Below are 15697 nucleotides of genomic sequence, written 5' to 3'. Positions count from 1 at the left end.
ACTCACGCACACGTGCACATCCCTTCTGCATTTTGAGCTTCTATGCTTCATTCATGGCGCTCTCACTGCGGACTGCACGGGAGAGAAGGAAGAGCGCGCGGCGGTGAGAGGAAGCCGCTGCCAGAGGACGGAGGGGGAAGGGAGGGGGTATGATACGTACCGGTAGCGTACCTGCTTCACGTCACGTGTGTGTGCTTGTCGTGGGCGGGTGTCGCACAGCAGCCCTGGAGGTGAACAAAAACACGTGAGAGAGCGGGAGGAGTGGTGATGGGGAAGAGGGGGAATACACCTCGATGGAGCGGCACCCATACGCCTTAGGCTTCCCGGCGCCGTTCTATGGCATCTATGCTCCGGCTCTTGTCGCCCTTCTCCGCATCCCGAACTTTTCAGAATCGCTCGCACGACGTTCTGCGGTACTGGTGAAGAGAGAACTGTTGAGGTGGCTTGCGCGCACTGGTTCCGCCGCGCACAAGACTTGCTGGTTGGCACGGTCTATCGCGACAGGGACTCCTGATGCAGTTTGCGGATCAACTGCTCTCGATCTTGAAGTGCAAGCTGAAGGCTCTCCGTCTCAGCGCGGTGCCGGTCTTTCTCAAGCTGGAGCGTGTGATTCATGCTTCGCCGTACTGCCTCCGTTTTCGTGCGAAGGTCATCCTCGCGGGCGGCGGATATTTCCTGCTGCTGGAGGTAGTCTTTGATGCCTTGTGCCTGCGCACCCAGCTCTTCCTGTGCGTGTGCAACATCCTGCAAGTCGGTATAGAGCTCCTCAGCCCGCACGGCCACCCTTTCCATGACGCTGTACAAATCGTTCATCTGCGTGACCATTTCAGACGGCGGCAGGAGGTGAAAATGCGGTAGAGCCGCTCGAGCACGAGCGACAAGAGTGCCCATGCTGCTCTGAATGCTGTTGCACTCTTCCTGCAGAATGGCGAGTGCATCGTGTACCCGCTCGCGTTGCGCCTCCACTGCCGCCACCTCGGCTGCTAGGACGGACTCCTTCACCCCAGTAAGGGAGGACACCGGGGGGATGACTGCCTTGCCCGGAGGCGTGAATGTTCGGTCTTCGAGCTCTATCGGAAGAATCTGCAGCAGCTCAATGTTCTGCTTTTCCTGAACACCTGACTGGCTGTTGAAGGAGGCAATGGGGAGTGTGCCAAGGCTCTTGGCCACCACAGCGCCGAGTTCGTGCTGCCGCCGCACGCACAGGTTCCATGCCGCGATGGACGCAATGATCTGACCACCTTGCGTGAGAGAGCAAAGGTGCACCAGTTGAGAGACCGCCTTGCCGTAGTAGTGGTTACGGTACACCCCGTTCAGCGGGATGCCGGACGGTTCCACGTAGGCTTCACCCGCGTGGAGCGCCATGGAGACTCGCAGGCCTCGATACACCAACCGCCCACCGTCAGACCGCTCCTCCTGTGCCTCCGGCAGCTTCAGAAGGGCAGCTGGCCAGGGAAGTCTCATAAGCCACTCCTGACTCTCGGTGCAGAATCGGCACGCCGCTGTCGCATCAGCAAACGCGAGTAGCATCGACACATCGTCGCTATAGCATTCGTAAGCGCCGTACTCGCCCATCTTCAGCCGCAGGGTGCTGTACAGCAGCTGCACCGACGTCCGCATCAGCTCCGTGTTCGCTGCCCACAGTACCCGCCCGTTCGGAACGCACAGACACAGAAAGACAACATCGCGCAGTGGCGGTGGAACGGGCCTGGGGCCGCGGCGAAGAGACTCTTCCAGATTGTCGCTGAAGAAGTATAGGCGCGAGGTGAAGTTGCGGACCGTCGCCTCCAGCTCACTTTGCTGATCTTCGAGCTCGCTCAGCGCACGCCACAGACGCTCTTGACTTTCCACGACTTGGTCCAGCTGAGCTGCAGTCGGCGGCTTAGCACCGCGCCGCACCGCCGCTTCTCCTAGTGGCTGTAACGCCTTCAACAGCTTCAGCTGCGCAATGCGATACGCTATGCGCTCAACGTTCACCTTGGACTCTGGATCTTCGAGAACGCAGCGCGGTGCGTAGAGCCCTGGCACCTGCTGGAGCTGCACCCCAGCCGGATCCACCGCCAGCTCGGGGGCGGCGGCGATGAAGCTATGGTAGAAGGTATCCAAGTGGGAGAGAATATAGCTGTTCCACAGCTTCTGCTTCTGAAGCAGTTCCTCCTTGTCAGCGATCAGCACGACCACTTTTTCGGTTGTTCTCTTCCACTCACCAACTGCCGCCTCCTTTTCATTTCGTTCCTTGGCGAGCTGGGCCTCGTATTCGATCCGCTGCTCCTCAATCCGCTGTTCCAAAAACCGCAATCTCTCCTTGTAATCTGCCTCGACGCGATGCACCGTGCTCGACGACTGCGCCTCCACCGCACGGTAGTGCTCCTCCAAGGCTTTTTTCGACTCGCGTACGGACTTGAGCTCCGTGGTTACCTCATCGACCTTTGCTGCGAAGCGGGCCTCCACAAAATCCACCTCCCGCACACCAGCTGCCTTGACGTCCTCGAGCTGCTTCTGGAAGGCTTTCACCAGCTCCGCACATCGCTCGGTGGCGATGCGTGCTTCGTTCTTGAAACCAATGGCCTCGTTCTCCGCCTGCGAGCGTAGAAGCCGAATTTGGCTCTCGGTAGCTGCCGCAAACTCCTTCTTCTCCTTCTCAAGCACCTCCACGCGCCGCTGCAGCGCATCCACCTCATTTTGCTTTTCCGCCAGTTGCGACTTGGTTCTCTCCGTCAGCGAGTACTCCAGGAAGAGAGAGTCGCTTTTTGTGTTGCTAAGCTCCGTTCGCAAGTTGGAGCACAGCCGCATCAGCTCCTCAATCTCCTTTTCCTTCAGCGCAATCGTGGCAGCGCTGCGCTGCTTGTCTGCTGATCGCCATGGCCGCTCCAAGTCAGGACGGCAGAAAAGTTCCTCGCCCCGCACAACGCCGGTCAGGGTTTTGACATAGTTACCCGGAATCCGTTCCGCCCCGTAGACGCCGGTCGTCTTACCCCTAGGGCTCGGCTGCATCGTTCGTCTTTGTGTGGGTCTGTGTGTATGTGTGCCTTTGTGTGTGTGTGGGGGACGGTGTGGGCAAGGAATCGTGTCCGCGCTGCAGCGTGGGTACGCGCAACTTGTTTTCGATTCGGAGCTCGGAGGCGCCCCTTCTAGGAAACAGAGGAGAAAAAAAAAGAATGAAAGCAGCAAGCCCGGCGAGAGTTGGGCGCAGGCACAGCGACGAGCAGAGGGAGAACGACTGGAAACATTAGGCGCGGAAGGGCAACGAGACAACACATACATGGAAGGAAGTGGGCCCGGAATCGAGAAACGGAGTGAAAAGAGTGCGGCACTTTTGAGAGAAGGGGGAAGTAAGAGATGGTGTGGTAGCCTCGCCGTATACCTCCAGCCTCATCCTCTGTTCTCACCCCTCCCCTTCCCTCTTCCGGATCCACCTCATGCGCAGAGACTAGCACATCTAAAGACCGCGCAGATGGATGCACCTTTGCATGTGCTACACACTCACAAAGCCTCCTGCTGCACCGGGGGCGCCTCTAGGGGGTACTTACCGCGTCCGTGAGCAGTGTCGGGGGGTGGAAGAGAGGCTTGAAGCTGACCAAGGTGACAACATTCTACATGAGAAACGTACATTTTTCAAACAGCGTCCCCTCCGCTTTTGATGTGGCACTTTCAACAGCGCGCACACACACAACAGAAGAACAGAGTGTAAAAGCGAATGAGCTTAGCAGAGGGCCGATGTATCATGATCGTTGTCCCACCGCCTCGCGCGGCAAGGAGCAAAAAAAAACGAGAACAAAACGAGAATACATAGTGGGTGAGAGGCGGACAGTTCAGTGGCATCACGAACACGAGAGCACAACCTCACTCAGGATTTTCTCTCCTACATGCCCCCTCCCCGCTTTTGCTGGTCGACACCCTGGGGTGTGCGTGTGTGTATATGTGTTTGTCTCTTGTCTACATCCATCACCGCAAACAAGGAAAAAGAGTAAAAGGAGGAGAAGCCCAAGGAGGACGAGGCCAAACTTGACGCATACAAAATGCACCAACACGAAACACATAAATGTACTTTACATTGAGAACAGATGAGGTCACGCACCCACCCACCCACACACCACGATGACGGGATACAGAAAGACACGAGCATATGCAGCGCCACCGGAGAGGCCGCACAAACAACACAGAGACAAACAGCAGGCAGAGCCGCCGCTGGCTACGAGCATGGTATGCAGTGGACTTCGAGTGTCTTGCGCAGCCTCTCGACTTCGTCCTTTAGTGTACGAATGCCCTCGTTTCGGGAGAGCTCGGTGCGCTTGAGGTCAAGCTGGAGGGAGTCAATCACCTCGACCTGCTCTGCAATGCGTGCACGCAGCCACCTTTCCGTCTCCTTCGCAGCCGTCTCTTTCAGCGCCATCTCCTTCTTCAGTGCCCGAAGTTGCTCTGACACCAAAAAGAGCTCGTCTACTCGGCTGCTTTCGCGGGGCACCTCCACATTTTGGCGGTGCGGGATGAAGTGCGCGTCTAGAATGCCCCGCAGCCGCTCGATCTCGCCCTCCTTCAGCTCTCGTAGCTGCTCATACGCCTCGTCCTTCGCCACCATGCGCGTGCGCAGATCCCTGATGGTCTCCTTGAACTTATCCAGGTCGGTTATCAGCTGCTGCTCGTACATATGCCGCTCCCTCGCTTGGGCGCTCTCAGCGCTGTTGATTCGCTCCAGCTCTTGCATGGACTGCTGAATCGTATCATTGTGCCGCTGCAGCTCGTTCCCGTGCTTGACCCGTTCCTTCTCCATTTTGCCCTGCAGTTGCTCAATAGCGGTGCGACCATTCGCGACCTGCGCGTTAAGAAACGTGACCTTGTCGAAGTGCTCCCGCTCTTTGCGCACCAGCAGCGACTCCAACTCGTCGTTCTTCCTTTGCGACGCCTCCAGCTCTACCCGGCACTGCTGCAGCTCCGCCTGCATCGCCGCCTGGGCCGCCTCTCTCTTCTCCACTTCGGCGACGTGCTCGGCACGCATTGACTCCATCTCACTCTGCAGATACTTTGCGTCGAACTTCAACTGCTCCGTGAGCAGCTTGCACTCGTGCAGTTCGTCCACACACGACTGCCGCGCTGTCCGCGCTTCCTCCTTGAAGGTGTCCAGTTCACGCTGGGTTTCCTTTAGTTTCGCCTCAAGGTTGATTACCTCCTCTTGGGTACGGCTCGTGCGCTCACGCTCCTCGCAGAGGTCTTCCTCATACCGCCGCTTGTCTGACTCCAGCTGCACATTCAACAGCTGCAGCAGCGTCACGTTCTTGCGGTCTTCGATCTCACGCCCCTCCACGGCATCCTGTAGAGCCTTGTTCATTGTAAGCGCCTTTTCAAGTTCCCTCTCCAGGTCGCGCACCTTCACCTTGAACTCGTGCTCCGCTGATTCCCGCAACTCGCAGGCAAGTTGCAATTGCCGCTTGCTGTCCTCCATGCCAGCCGTTGCCTCGCACACCTGGGACCGGAGGTGCTGCCTTTCTTCCTGATGCAGACTTCGCTCCGTCTCCAATGTTTCGCGTAGCTGCTGCGCATACGCTGCGTGACTCCCGCGCTCCTGCTGCAGAATGCCATGCAGCTCCTCCATCTCCACCTTAAGGAGGTTTTCCTCATTCAGAAGCGCATCGCGCAGCGTGCTCAGTTGATGAATTTGGCTTTCATAACTGCTCTTGTCGTCCTGCATCGCCGACGTCACACGGGTGAGCTCCTGCATGACCTCCTCAATACGACGGTCTTTTTGGTGCATAATGCGCAGCTGCTCATCGCGCAGAAATGCTATGTGCTCCTCTTGCTCATCGTGCTGGCGACGCTCATTTTCGGACCGCTGAAACTCCTCCGCTTCCGCCTCCAAGGTACGCAGCTGAATGAGACGCAGCTCGTCAGCCTTTGCCTTGGCAGACGTTGCCTTCTTTCCCTTTCCTTTTTTCGTCGCCATCCGGCTGAGAGGAGCGTTCAAGTAAAAACAGAGAGAGCGTTGTCCTTCTTTAAAAGGGGGTAAAGTATGTGCTGTAGTCTCTGCATACGAAGGCGTAGGCGCCTTGAGTCATTGCTGCGCATTTGCGGTGTAGTCGTTAGTGTACAGTCCAAGGTGGGGCGCATGATACACGAGAAGCAAAAGACAGCATGCGCAGAGGGAGGAAGGAAAGGAAATGGGTTGTGCATAAGAGTGATTGTGTGAGCACACTTATCGAGCGCGGACGCTTTCCACCCTCTTCAATCAGCATACACAAAAAGGAACAAACAAAAGCCCAGTGCAGCCAGCGGCCGCATCCACGCGCTGCCAACTCTTTGTCATCACCTCCTTGCCGCTCGCATTGTTCTTTCCCTGCAGCAACAGCCAGTAACACCTCTGCTTGCGATATAGACATCAAGCGCCTGCTAGCACGCACCTTTGCGCGAGCACTCTCGCTGCGCAGGGCAGCAGAAACAGCTAAAAGGCAAAGGAAAGCGGGCGGCGCCAGTTAATATTTGTATCGTGCTTTTCTTTTGTGCTCTTTAAGGGAAGCAAACGGTTGCAGGAGGCGGTGTGGCCTCGACACTATTGTTGATGCGCTTGGCAGGAAAATGAGATATCGATGGTGACTTCGCGTTACACATGATCTCCTTTTTCATCTCAGCGCAGCAGGGTCCTGCGCTGTAGGATTGCACCCCCTCCCACTCACCTTCGGCTACCCCGGTAGAAGGCTCCTGGTCCTTCAAAGGAACACGAGAGGGGCAAGCAACCACAGTCGGAAAAGGAAGCAGAGCGGCAGTTGTTGAAAGCCCATGCCGTTCGAAGAAGCAAAACGAAAAAAAAAATGAGCCACTTTACGGGCACATGCGCGACCCCCCCATAGCAAAGCACATACACACACACGCGCCCACACAAACACATCTACGCAATAGGGAAGGGCATAGAAAACGGGTTTGTGTGACCTCAACCTTCTTGTCCTACTTTCGTCATATATCTTTCCGTTTTTATCTTCAGAAAAAAAAAGCCAAACAACTACGCAAGCGCAGTCACCCGTACGCGCATTGCAAGTGCACATGCCATAGGGCTCTCTACGAGCTCTTCAGATACTGTGAGAGCCAGCGGAAGCCGTCACCGTAGCCGACGTTCTTGACTACGCTGCACATGTACACCTCCAAGGGACGCACATTGGGGTCTGTTACTGGGGTCGCCTTGCCCGTGAGTGCACCATCCAGACCCATCTCCATGACAAGTTGCCCCTCAGAGCATGTGCAGCCCGGCATGTCGATCTTGTTACCTAAAATCAGGAACGGCGTTTTGGCGAGTTCTTCCGACTGCAGCAGCATATCAAGCTCGCTCTTTGCTTCTGGAAAACGTTGTGGCGTCGCTGCATCAACGATGAAAACGACGCCGTCGACCTTCGTGAAGTAATCCTTCCACAGCCGACGCGCCTGCTGATGGCCACCCATATCAATGGTTTTGAGCTTGATGCCCCCCAGAGTCAAGTCCTCCGAGTTAGGGTGAAATGTAGGGCGGTGGACGTGGACCTGATTCGTTGCCAGCTTGCCAAGAAGGGTGGTTTTGCCGGCGTTGTCCAGCCCAAGAAACAGAAGTTTACCTGTTTTATTGGACAGCCCCAAGTAGGACAGCCAGTCCCAAACCCAGCTAAACCAGCCCATGAGGATGTGTGTATGTGTGTGTGTGTGTGTCCTGAGCTAATGAGTGCAGTGACAAGAACGGCGGATACAAAGACTTCTGCATGATTGAAATTCAGAGGAAGAAAGGGAGGAGTTGAAATCGTGAGTGAGGAGAAGGAAGTATCATGAAAAAGAGGCCCCCAAGCAACGCTAGGAAGTGTGACACAAAGCAAGAAATCCTGGTGCACCTGGCCTGAGTCCCACTCATGTCTCCACACACTTCACAGCTGAGCGAAGAAATTTGGGGGGGGGGTCTCCTCATTTGCGCTCTGCGTAATAAGGACACCCGCGGGCGGCTTGCCAAATCAGCCAGCTTGTGGAGAAGCATGAGAAAATGCAGCAAGCGTAAATACCTGCAAGTGTTGGCTTAGTGTGTGTCTGTGTGTCTGTTCACCTATATTCTTTTGTCAGTTGGTAGCTGGGTGAACGAGTAGAGAGTATCAAGAAAGCTCGCGATTACCTTCTCACTAGCAGCAAAAGAGACATCTTATTCCGATGTCTACTTCTTCAGCTTTGATCGCCCCTTTGGTCGCGGGCGATGAGGGTTGCTCCACGGCCGCTCGTTTTCGACATCCCACTGGCGAGTAAGAGTGAGTATCTTGTGTTCGATGTTCATGACAGTCTTCATATCCGAGTACACCTTCATCGGTACACCCTCACAACACATGTGAAACGTGTCTTTATCCTTGATCTGCACGAACATGGTTCGCTTGCACGCGGGGCACCGCTTCAGGAGCACGTGACTTGGCTTTAGTAGACGACATGGATCGTCAGGGTTCTGCTGCTTGTATCTGCCGCGGAAGTAGCTAGGGTTGATCATCTGAGGCCGCCCATTAAGCTGCAACCCTCCAGGTCTGCGCTTCCATGGATTGAAAGCTGTCAGTCGAGCCTTCAACAGCGTTCCGCCACACTTCAGCATGGCTCGCCGCCGGTGCCAACGCTGGCGGCACACTTCTGGACATCAACGAACAACCGAGGACATGTGCAAACAAAAAAAGAGGGAGACGAGATGTGAAACTAGAGCAACCATTCGTAGACGGTTCGTTGGCGGTACATGAAAAGAGTGGCTACATCCAGCCGCGGAGAGAGAAGCACGAAAGGAACCCGTTGTGCCTCCTCTCTCGCCCTGTTCTCGCGGTCACATTCGAGCATCGCGCCATAAAAATTTGATTCTCTCCTTGTTTCTCTTCATATGACGTGGGCACAAATCTAGAAAAGGAAAAATAGCATCTAAGTAAAAAGTAGAACATCGAGAATCAAATTCTAAAGAAAAATGCAGAGCATGAGGCAGATAAAAAAGCAGTATACAGTCCAGTCGCCCGCGCCCATGAGAAAAGCAGGAAACAGATGAAAAAAGGGCGTTGGTAACGATCCCTCTACGTAGGGGCGCCAGAGGCCTCTTCTCGTACGCGTTTCAATTTTGGAAGGCTCGAAAGCGCTTTGTTCACCTCGCGCGCCTGCATAGGGCTGATCTTGGTTTTCGCAACCTCCAAGCGGTGAATCGTATCTGTGTCGATAGACGGCAAACGATCACCTGTGCGATGACTCTTCTCAATCATCTCCTTGAGATGATCGAAGCACTTTACCCAATAGTTACATTCGATGTTAGCTTTCCCTATCGCCTCTGCAGCACGCGCTTTTTCAGCACGACGCAGCTCCTCACTCTCGCTACGCAGCTTTTTCAGATTCTCTAGAGCCTGTTTGTACTCACACTTCCGCTTCACCTCGGCATCAATACAGCCACGCAGCTTCACGCACTCCTTCTCCACTGCCTCACGCCGCTCTCGCTCTTCCTCCATTGTGCATTTTGCTTCTCTCTTGAACGACTCAAAAGAGTTCCTGTCCGCCTCAAATCGTCGCAGCAAAGACGCCAGTTGCATGGCTGCCTGATCTTTTTCTCGGCGTGCCACGGCAATTTGCCCTTCCAGGAGAGCCGCGCGACTCGTCAGCGCTTCCTGTCGCTCTGCAGCAGCAAGGTCGCTTTTGTTCATCGAAATTTTCGCTTCTTTCGCAAACGCAGACAATTCGCGGCACGAGGCTTCTGCCTGCTCCTTCGAGCACTGCAGCAACGCCTTTTCGGCAACCAAGTGCGACACAAGAGAAGTGAAAAGCAGCCCTACCGCTTCTAGGCGGTTCTTCCAAAGGTCCTGCACTTCCTCCATCTGCGCCATAGCGTAACGAAGAATAGCCCCCTCCAAGGTAGACACGGCATCCGAGAAAGCGTAAACACGGGATTGAGAGTCTGTTAGCGCGGCGTTCTTTCGCACAAGCTCAGCATCCTTTGCAACAACTTGCTCATGGAGAGCAGCCACCGCTGATGTGAGGGAAAGATTCTCGTTCCGTGAAGCCTCCAAGGCGCCTCGAAGTTCGTTAGCTTCCTTTTCAGAAGCGAGACTTTCCCGCGAAAGTACCGAAAGACGTTCAGCTTGCGTGTTTCTCTCCCGTTGCAAAAATGCGATTTGCTCCCTCTGATCTTCATTCTGACACTGCAGCTCCTTCAGCTGCGACGTCTTTAAGCAGCTCTCGCGAGAAAGCTCTTCTTCATGCTCAAGTAGCACACATGTCTTCCCTTGCAGCATCTGGCAGTGCCCCACAAGATTCGCACACAACAACATTGGGGCCTCGTTCCAATATGCTAAAAAGGAGGAAAAAATCTTTTCCTTCTCGACAACGCAGTCCAGAAAAAAAATGTGATGTTCGTTTGACTCCAGCCGCTGCAGCATTTCAGCACGATGCTGCCGCATTTTCCCGTTTGCTTCTGATTCCTCGAGAATTTTGGAATGATACACCGCGTTTTTCTCGCTTGCGGAATTGAGTTGGTCGGACAACTCATTAATCACAGCCTGGCGTGCTGTGATCTCCTTTTCCAGGTCTCTAATATCTCGCGAGAAGGCCTCGGCTCGCTCGTCGCATTGGCTCTGCAACACAACCATCTCCTCCTCCTTTGTCTCCGTGAGCTGCCTCTGCTCCTTCAACCGCTCCACAAGCTCACTGTTTTCGCGCAGGAGTGTCTCGACAGACGCCGATGATTTCCTCAACGCCTCCTTCGTCTGCTGGAGCTCAGTCTCCAGTGTCGAGTACTGAAATGACCATTCGCCCCCCTGATTTTCACTCTTTTTGAGCTCCATATTCAACTGACTGATCGTGAGTTCATGCCGGCGAATTTCGACATTTTTGTCTCTCATGTCCTCCTGGAGCTGCCGATGCTTCTCCTTCAAATCCTCCAGGGCCTTTTGCACGCTAGAATGGCTCTGTGAAAGAAAGTTAGAGTCACGCTTCAGCGACTCCGCCTGAAGATGGAGACGCTCGACCTCCTTTTTGGCGTCTACAAGGTCACACTGCAGCTTTTCGTTCTCACATTTGCCCTCCAGGTTCATCATCTTTGCCGCGTTGATGCGATCATTAAGGGAGCTGATCGTTTGCTCTAGTCGCTCTTCTGCTTCTATATGCCGCGCAATAGTGGCCTCCAGAGTTTTGATCTCTGTGTCTTTCAGGTTAATCACCTCGCGTTGCTTATCCCCGGCAAGATCTAGCTTGAAAACCGTTTGCTCGAGATCACAAACCTTATTCTGCAATTTCTCCACCTGAGAGTGCAGACTCTTGACCTCTACCTCCATGGCCTCTCGCGCTTGCGTCAGCCTGTTCGAGCGCTCCTTTTCTGTATGCAGCTGCTTCGCCAGTTCGGCGCGTGCGTCCCCTTGAACTTGAACTTCCTTCTTCAAATCATCGATCTGCGAACGGCACTGGGCAGCAGCCTCGTTTAATGCAGTCTGCTCCACTGTCCACTGCTCTTCAGCCGCGGTCCATAGAGCGATAGAAGCATTTGCGTTGCGCCGAATTTCTTCTGCCTCCGCCCTCGCAGCCTGCGTCAGCGCCCGCTCGGCTGCGATGACTGCGTCGCGATTCTCCACTTCTTTCTGAAGGATGTGAACGCGATCATCTAGCTTTGAGGTCTTTTTTGCCTCCTCGCCCAGAAACAGCTTTTCGCGCCGAAGCTCGGCTTTATCTTGCTCCAGCTGAGCAACCTGTGCCGACAGTAATTTGCATCTTGCGTCCAGATCTTTGGTTAACGCTTTCTCTCGCTGCAGCTGAAACTCCAAATGCTTCAGGCTTGCTTTCTCCATGGCCTAGAGGGTAAACCAGGATTTCCGAGAAAAAAAAAGAAACGTAAATCAGCCGATACTCCGATTCTGCACCCCTGAAAAAAAAACCTAAAAGACAATTCAGAATCGCCGCACAGGAAAAGCCTACGGCAAGGAAGAACAGGTTAGTGGAGACACGAACAAAAAGCTGTGAAGTGGTAAGGACGACAGTAGGATACTTTCTAGCATCAGTTTTTTTTTTCGCAATCTTCCAGTGCGTGTACATCAGCGCATTTCCTGGAAAAAAGAGCAATTCTCAGCTCCTTTCGTTCCCCTCTGCTACACAAGCATACACACATACACTCGGCACCGAGTTCATGGCAAAACAAGATGCTCACAATGAAGGTCGAGCAGGTCGTTCAATTAAACGCGCCCAAAACGGATCAAGCGCACTGTTATTTCTTTTTTTGTTGTTGCGGTTTCTTGTCAGCAATTGTATATTCGTCCACAAGATTATTGCAACAAATTCGCTTCAGAGAACACAGGCGCCATTGGTTGCAGAAAAAACAACCTAAACGAAACGGTCACACCTGGCACACACTCCGAATCTTCTGCAGCGCACCTCCTCAGCGTGGCGTCCTTGATACGTGGAAGCTAAGGAAGAAAACAATTTATATCCTTGAAGCAATTGTGTTCTTCGCGCGAACAGTCAACACGTGCACAAACCACAAAAAAAAATATACTGTATGAGCTTTCGCGAACGTTCCCCTGCAAACAAAGCAAAACGCTTGCCAATGTTTTAGCAAGGAGACTTGAACGTTCCACAGGAAACGGAAACCAAATCGAGTCGCAGTGGAATTCCCAGTAAATAGTCCAGCACAGAAACCCCACACTCTCCTACCCACACCCCTCAGGTAAATTCCCCTCAGTCCCGCACAGGAGTACACAACGAAAACTCATTTGGAGGTATCGATCCTCGCCCAAACTGCGCCCCATACTCTGCAAAGAGAGACAATCACGACAGATACGCTTTTGCGGGCACGATTGCATCTCTGGATCAGCTCACATCGCGCACTCATGCCAAGCAATTTTGAGACGACTAACCGACGACGAGTGAGGGGGGGGGGACACAAAAGCCGAAAACATCAACAGCCAAGCCTCAAAGATGGTACTTTTATAAGCTGCACTCGACAAAGCACTCCCGTATACTGGAAGCAGCGACTAACGATCATGGCAGTTATTTCAGCCGATTCTCATTCACCGCAATCCCAATGCTGAGCTGATTTGGCAGATGCACCCTATGGTTACTGTGAAGGGGGGGGGAAGACTGCATAGCACCACCTCCGTGTCGCCACTGGATTTCTGCGTACCTCTTGCAACGTCAAGCGCTCCCTAGAGGTGCCCTCCATGACTCGGAAAGGGCTCAATCGCCTCATTCTTTATTTGCTCGTAAAAGTATGGGAGGTGGGGCCTGCTGTGCATTCATTCCCAGGGCACCTGCGTCACACTGGCTGAAGTCTCCGTTACGGTATCGCATCGCTATTTTTCTTCGCCCGCAGCGAGGCGCGGCCAGCCTGTCGCCACAAGAGCGGGCGGGAAACCAACGACGTGCAGCATTTGCTCAGCGAACGGCTTCATTTCCATAGGGCTGGAGGATCACCATCACTCTCAATTTTCACGAAACTCGTGAAAAACAACAAATCGAACAGATTATCATAGGTGCTTTACAAACGAGTGCAAAATCACTGGAACAACAAAAGTGCAAGGTGTGCTCAATCATTCCAAACCACCGGGATCCTTTCCAGGATCTCTGCGCGTGAACGTGTTCAAACTCGACGCCGCAAAGTGTACGCGACAGACCCTGCACTGCCGCGAGAAACACAAACAAATGAGACCTGCCTACTTGACTGTGGGCGAGTTGATCAGCCGCTGGTGCATGCACTCAACCACTTGCATAATTGGACCTTCTTGTACTGCTTTCTTTCGCCGCATCAGCATTGTGACACCCTTTCTGTCCGTTCGCGTGACGCTTTTTCTCGACTTTAGCCTTGCCTGTCGAAAGCAATCCGTTAGCATCCGGCCACTTCCTGCTTCCTAGCTCTCCGCCGCTAAGCATTTCAACGCCTCGGTGCTCAGCAGAACGCGCACCATTAGTCTCCCAGGAGCCTGAAGATGAAGGTTACTTCACAAACTATTTCCGACTAAATGACGCGACTCTCGATGAGTGGTTCCCTTGATTTCTCTATTCTACAGTCCACCCCTGCATCCGATTAGTACCTCATGTGGTCATCATCATGTTTGCCGGAAATTCTCGCCAGCCCCATACATTAGAACCTATCTTGCACACCCTTCTGTAGAACGAAAACCGAATGAACCATCGAACACCATCACAGCGACCGCGTGACAGAAGTAGTCGAGAATGCACTCAGGGAAAAAGGCATTCATATTCTGCAAACTGGCTACCGACACCGGCAAGGGGGGCACGTTTCCATGGCTGCGGAGGGATATGGGCGAAAACTAAATCTAACACTCAAACCACACTCTGCAGACTGGCGTCTTGAGGATTGCTGGCAAGTCCGCTGCTGAGCACCCCTGTCACAAAATGGCTCTTTCCCCTCCGTGACGATTATATTGAGACTCTCTATGCCGCTGAAAGGCTTGCGCTCGAAGCTCGCAGGAGCGGCCTTCTGCCACTGACCACTCTCAGAAACAGTGTGGAACACTTACATCCGCTTCTTGAGCTCTCAGGCTTCCCGTCCTAATCCTCACGTCAAACACGACTGCGGCATCCTTGTCGGGTATAGGACGCTTGCAGAGACGCGGCAAGCTGCACGTCCATGCACGCGAACTGCAGGATGCTCACTGAGTGGAGGAGTGCTGTGCTCTGGGAACTCTCAAGATGACATCCTGCTGTCGCCTTAGGTGCCCGTTTGGGCACACCTCCGAATCTCTTAATGGCACTCAAGCGACAGAGAGCTCTCCTCAATACCTGCATGAGAACTCCACAGAATACTAGTGAAATATTGTTCAGAGCTCTACAGCCTTCACAAGCTTTTCAGAGTCCCACATATGAGGAGCTGTTTTGCACACTATCTTTGCATAAAGTAACCTTGACGCAGCTAGCAGAAGCTCTGCTGTTGGTATTCTTGATAGCTCTACAAGCACGAAGTTTCAGGGTCTCAAACCTCCAAAGGCTACAAGGTTCTCTAACTTTTTCGACATCTTTCACCCCTGAGTCGCCAGCATCGTTCCACTCTCTCAGTATTCCTTACGCGAAAACTTGATGAACCCCTGCCGGAGAATAACACATCGGTGACGTTGCGGCCCTGCGATATGCACCACGCCTGATGCGGCGAGAGGCGTCGCACACTCCTGTCCACAGCTTATCATCATCGAACTGATGCTACTGTGTACTGTACCTGCAGCAGCGTCGGCGCATGCGACTAGAGAGAGTTGCCGCGCTCGGTGACTTCCTGCCTTTCAAAAATGCCGACCTTTCCTTTGAAGCGCTGGGAGACGACTGCTTGCCCAAATGCTGCAAAAAAGATCGACGAGTCAGCCAGCGAGCGTGCCCGCAACTTCACAATGTTTCCTTGGGACACTATTATGAGCCAGGCTCGAAACTGTGAATTCTCAACCCCGTGGAAACACCTGTGAGCAGCACAGCCCTCTGACAAACATGCCCACTTTTGCTAGCAAGCATTAGACATGAGAAAGTGCACCGCTGTGGATGACATCCGTACTTTCATGAACAAGCGCGTAAGCTCCCTCTCTCATCTTGCAAAATTTACCGCCGTCGTTGACACTTCTCAAAAACCAACGCTGCTTTGAGTGAAGCGACATTTCTGCCCTCGTTCCTCACACATCCTCTTGCACCTCTTTCTGACAGGGCTGAGGGTTTTCGGTATCTCCCCGACTGCGCCCGCTGCGACGGTTGTGTGCTTGTGCGGTCACGAAAGTACCGA

At 53.7% G+C, this 15697-nt stretch overlaps 5 protein-coding genes across 5 annotated transcripts; all 5 read right to left on the bottom strand.

Annotated features, from left to right (window-relative positions):
• Positions 1-492: 492 nt before the first annotated feature.
• LINJ_05_0050 (conserved hypothetical protein) lies at positions 493-2994 on the bottom strand (the record flags this gene model as incomplete). The annotated part of the gene is made up of 1 exon (XM_001462932.1): positions 493-2994. The coding sequence occupies one exon, from the start codon at positions 2992-2994 to the stop codon at positions 493-495; it is 2502 nt and encodes an 833-aa protein (XP_001462969.1).
• Positions 2995-4192: 1198 nt separating this feature from the next.
• LINJ_05_0040 (putative paraflagellar rod component par4) lies at positions 4193-5938 on the bottom strand (the record flags this gene model as incomplete). Its single annotated transcript, XM_001462931.1, has 1 exon — positions 4193-5938. One exon carries the CDS (start codon positions 5936-5938, stop codon positions 4193-4195), a length of 1746 nt encoding a protein of 581 aa, XP_001462968.1.
• A 1106-nt stretch (positions 5939-7044) lies between these two features.
• LINJ_05_0030 (putative ras-like small GTPases) lies at positions 7045-7632 on the bottom strand (the record flags this gene model as incomplete). The annotated part of the gene is made up of 1 exon (XM_001462930.1): positions 7045-7632. The coding sequence occupies one exon, from the start codon at positions 7630-7632 to the stop codon at positions 7045-7047; it is 588 nt and encodes a 195-aa protein (XP_001462967.1).
• A 517-nt stretch (positions 7633-8149) lies between these two features.
• On the bottom strand, positions 8150-8569 carry LINJ_05_0020 (conserved hypothetical protein; the record flags this gene model as incomplete). The annotated part of the gene is made up of 1 exon (XM_001462929.1): positions 8150-8569. The coding sequence occupies one exon, from the start codon at positions 8567-8569 to the stop codon at positions 8150-8152; it is 420 nt and encodes a 139-aa protein (XP_001462966.1).
• A 457-nt stretch (positions 8570-9026) lies between these two features.
• LINJ_05_0010 (conserved hypothetical protein) lies at positions 9027-11774 on the bottom strand (the record flags this gene model as incomplete). Its single annotated transcript, XM_001462928.1, has 1 exon — positions 9027-11774. The coding sequence occupies one exon, from the start codon at positions 11772-11774 to the stop codon at positions 9027-9029; it is 2748 nt and encodes a 915-aa protein (XP_001462965.1).
• Between the last annotated feature and the right edge of the window lie 3923 nt (positions 11775-15697).

This window comes from Leishmania infantum, chromosome 5 (assembly GCF_000002875.2).
Source record: "Leishmania infantum JPCM5 genome chromosome 5".
Lineage (NCBI taxonomy): Eukaryota > Euglenozoa > Kinetoplastea > Trypanosomatida > Trypanosomatidae > Leishmania > Leishmania infantum.
The sequence above is the reverse complement of the archived record's forward strand: the minus strand, read 5'-3'. Positions and strand labels throughout refer to the sequence as shown.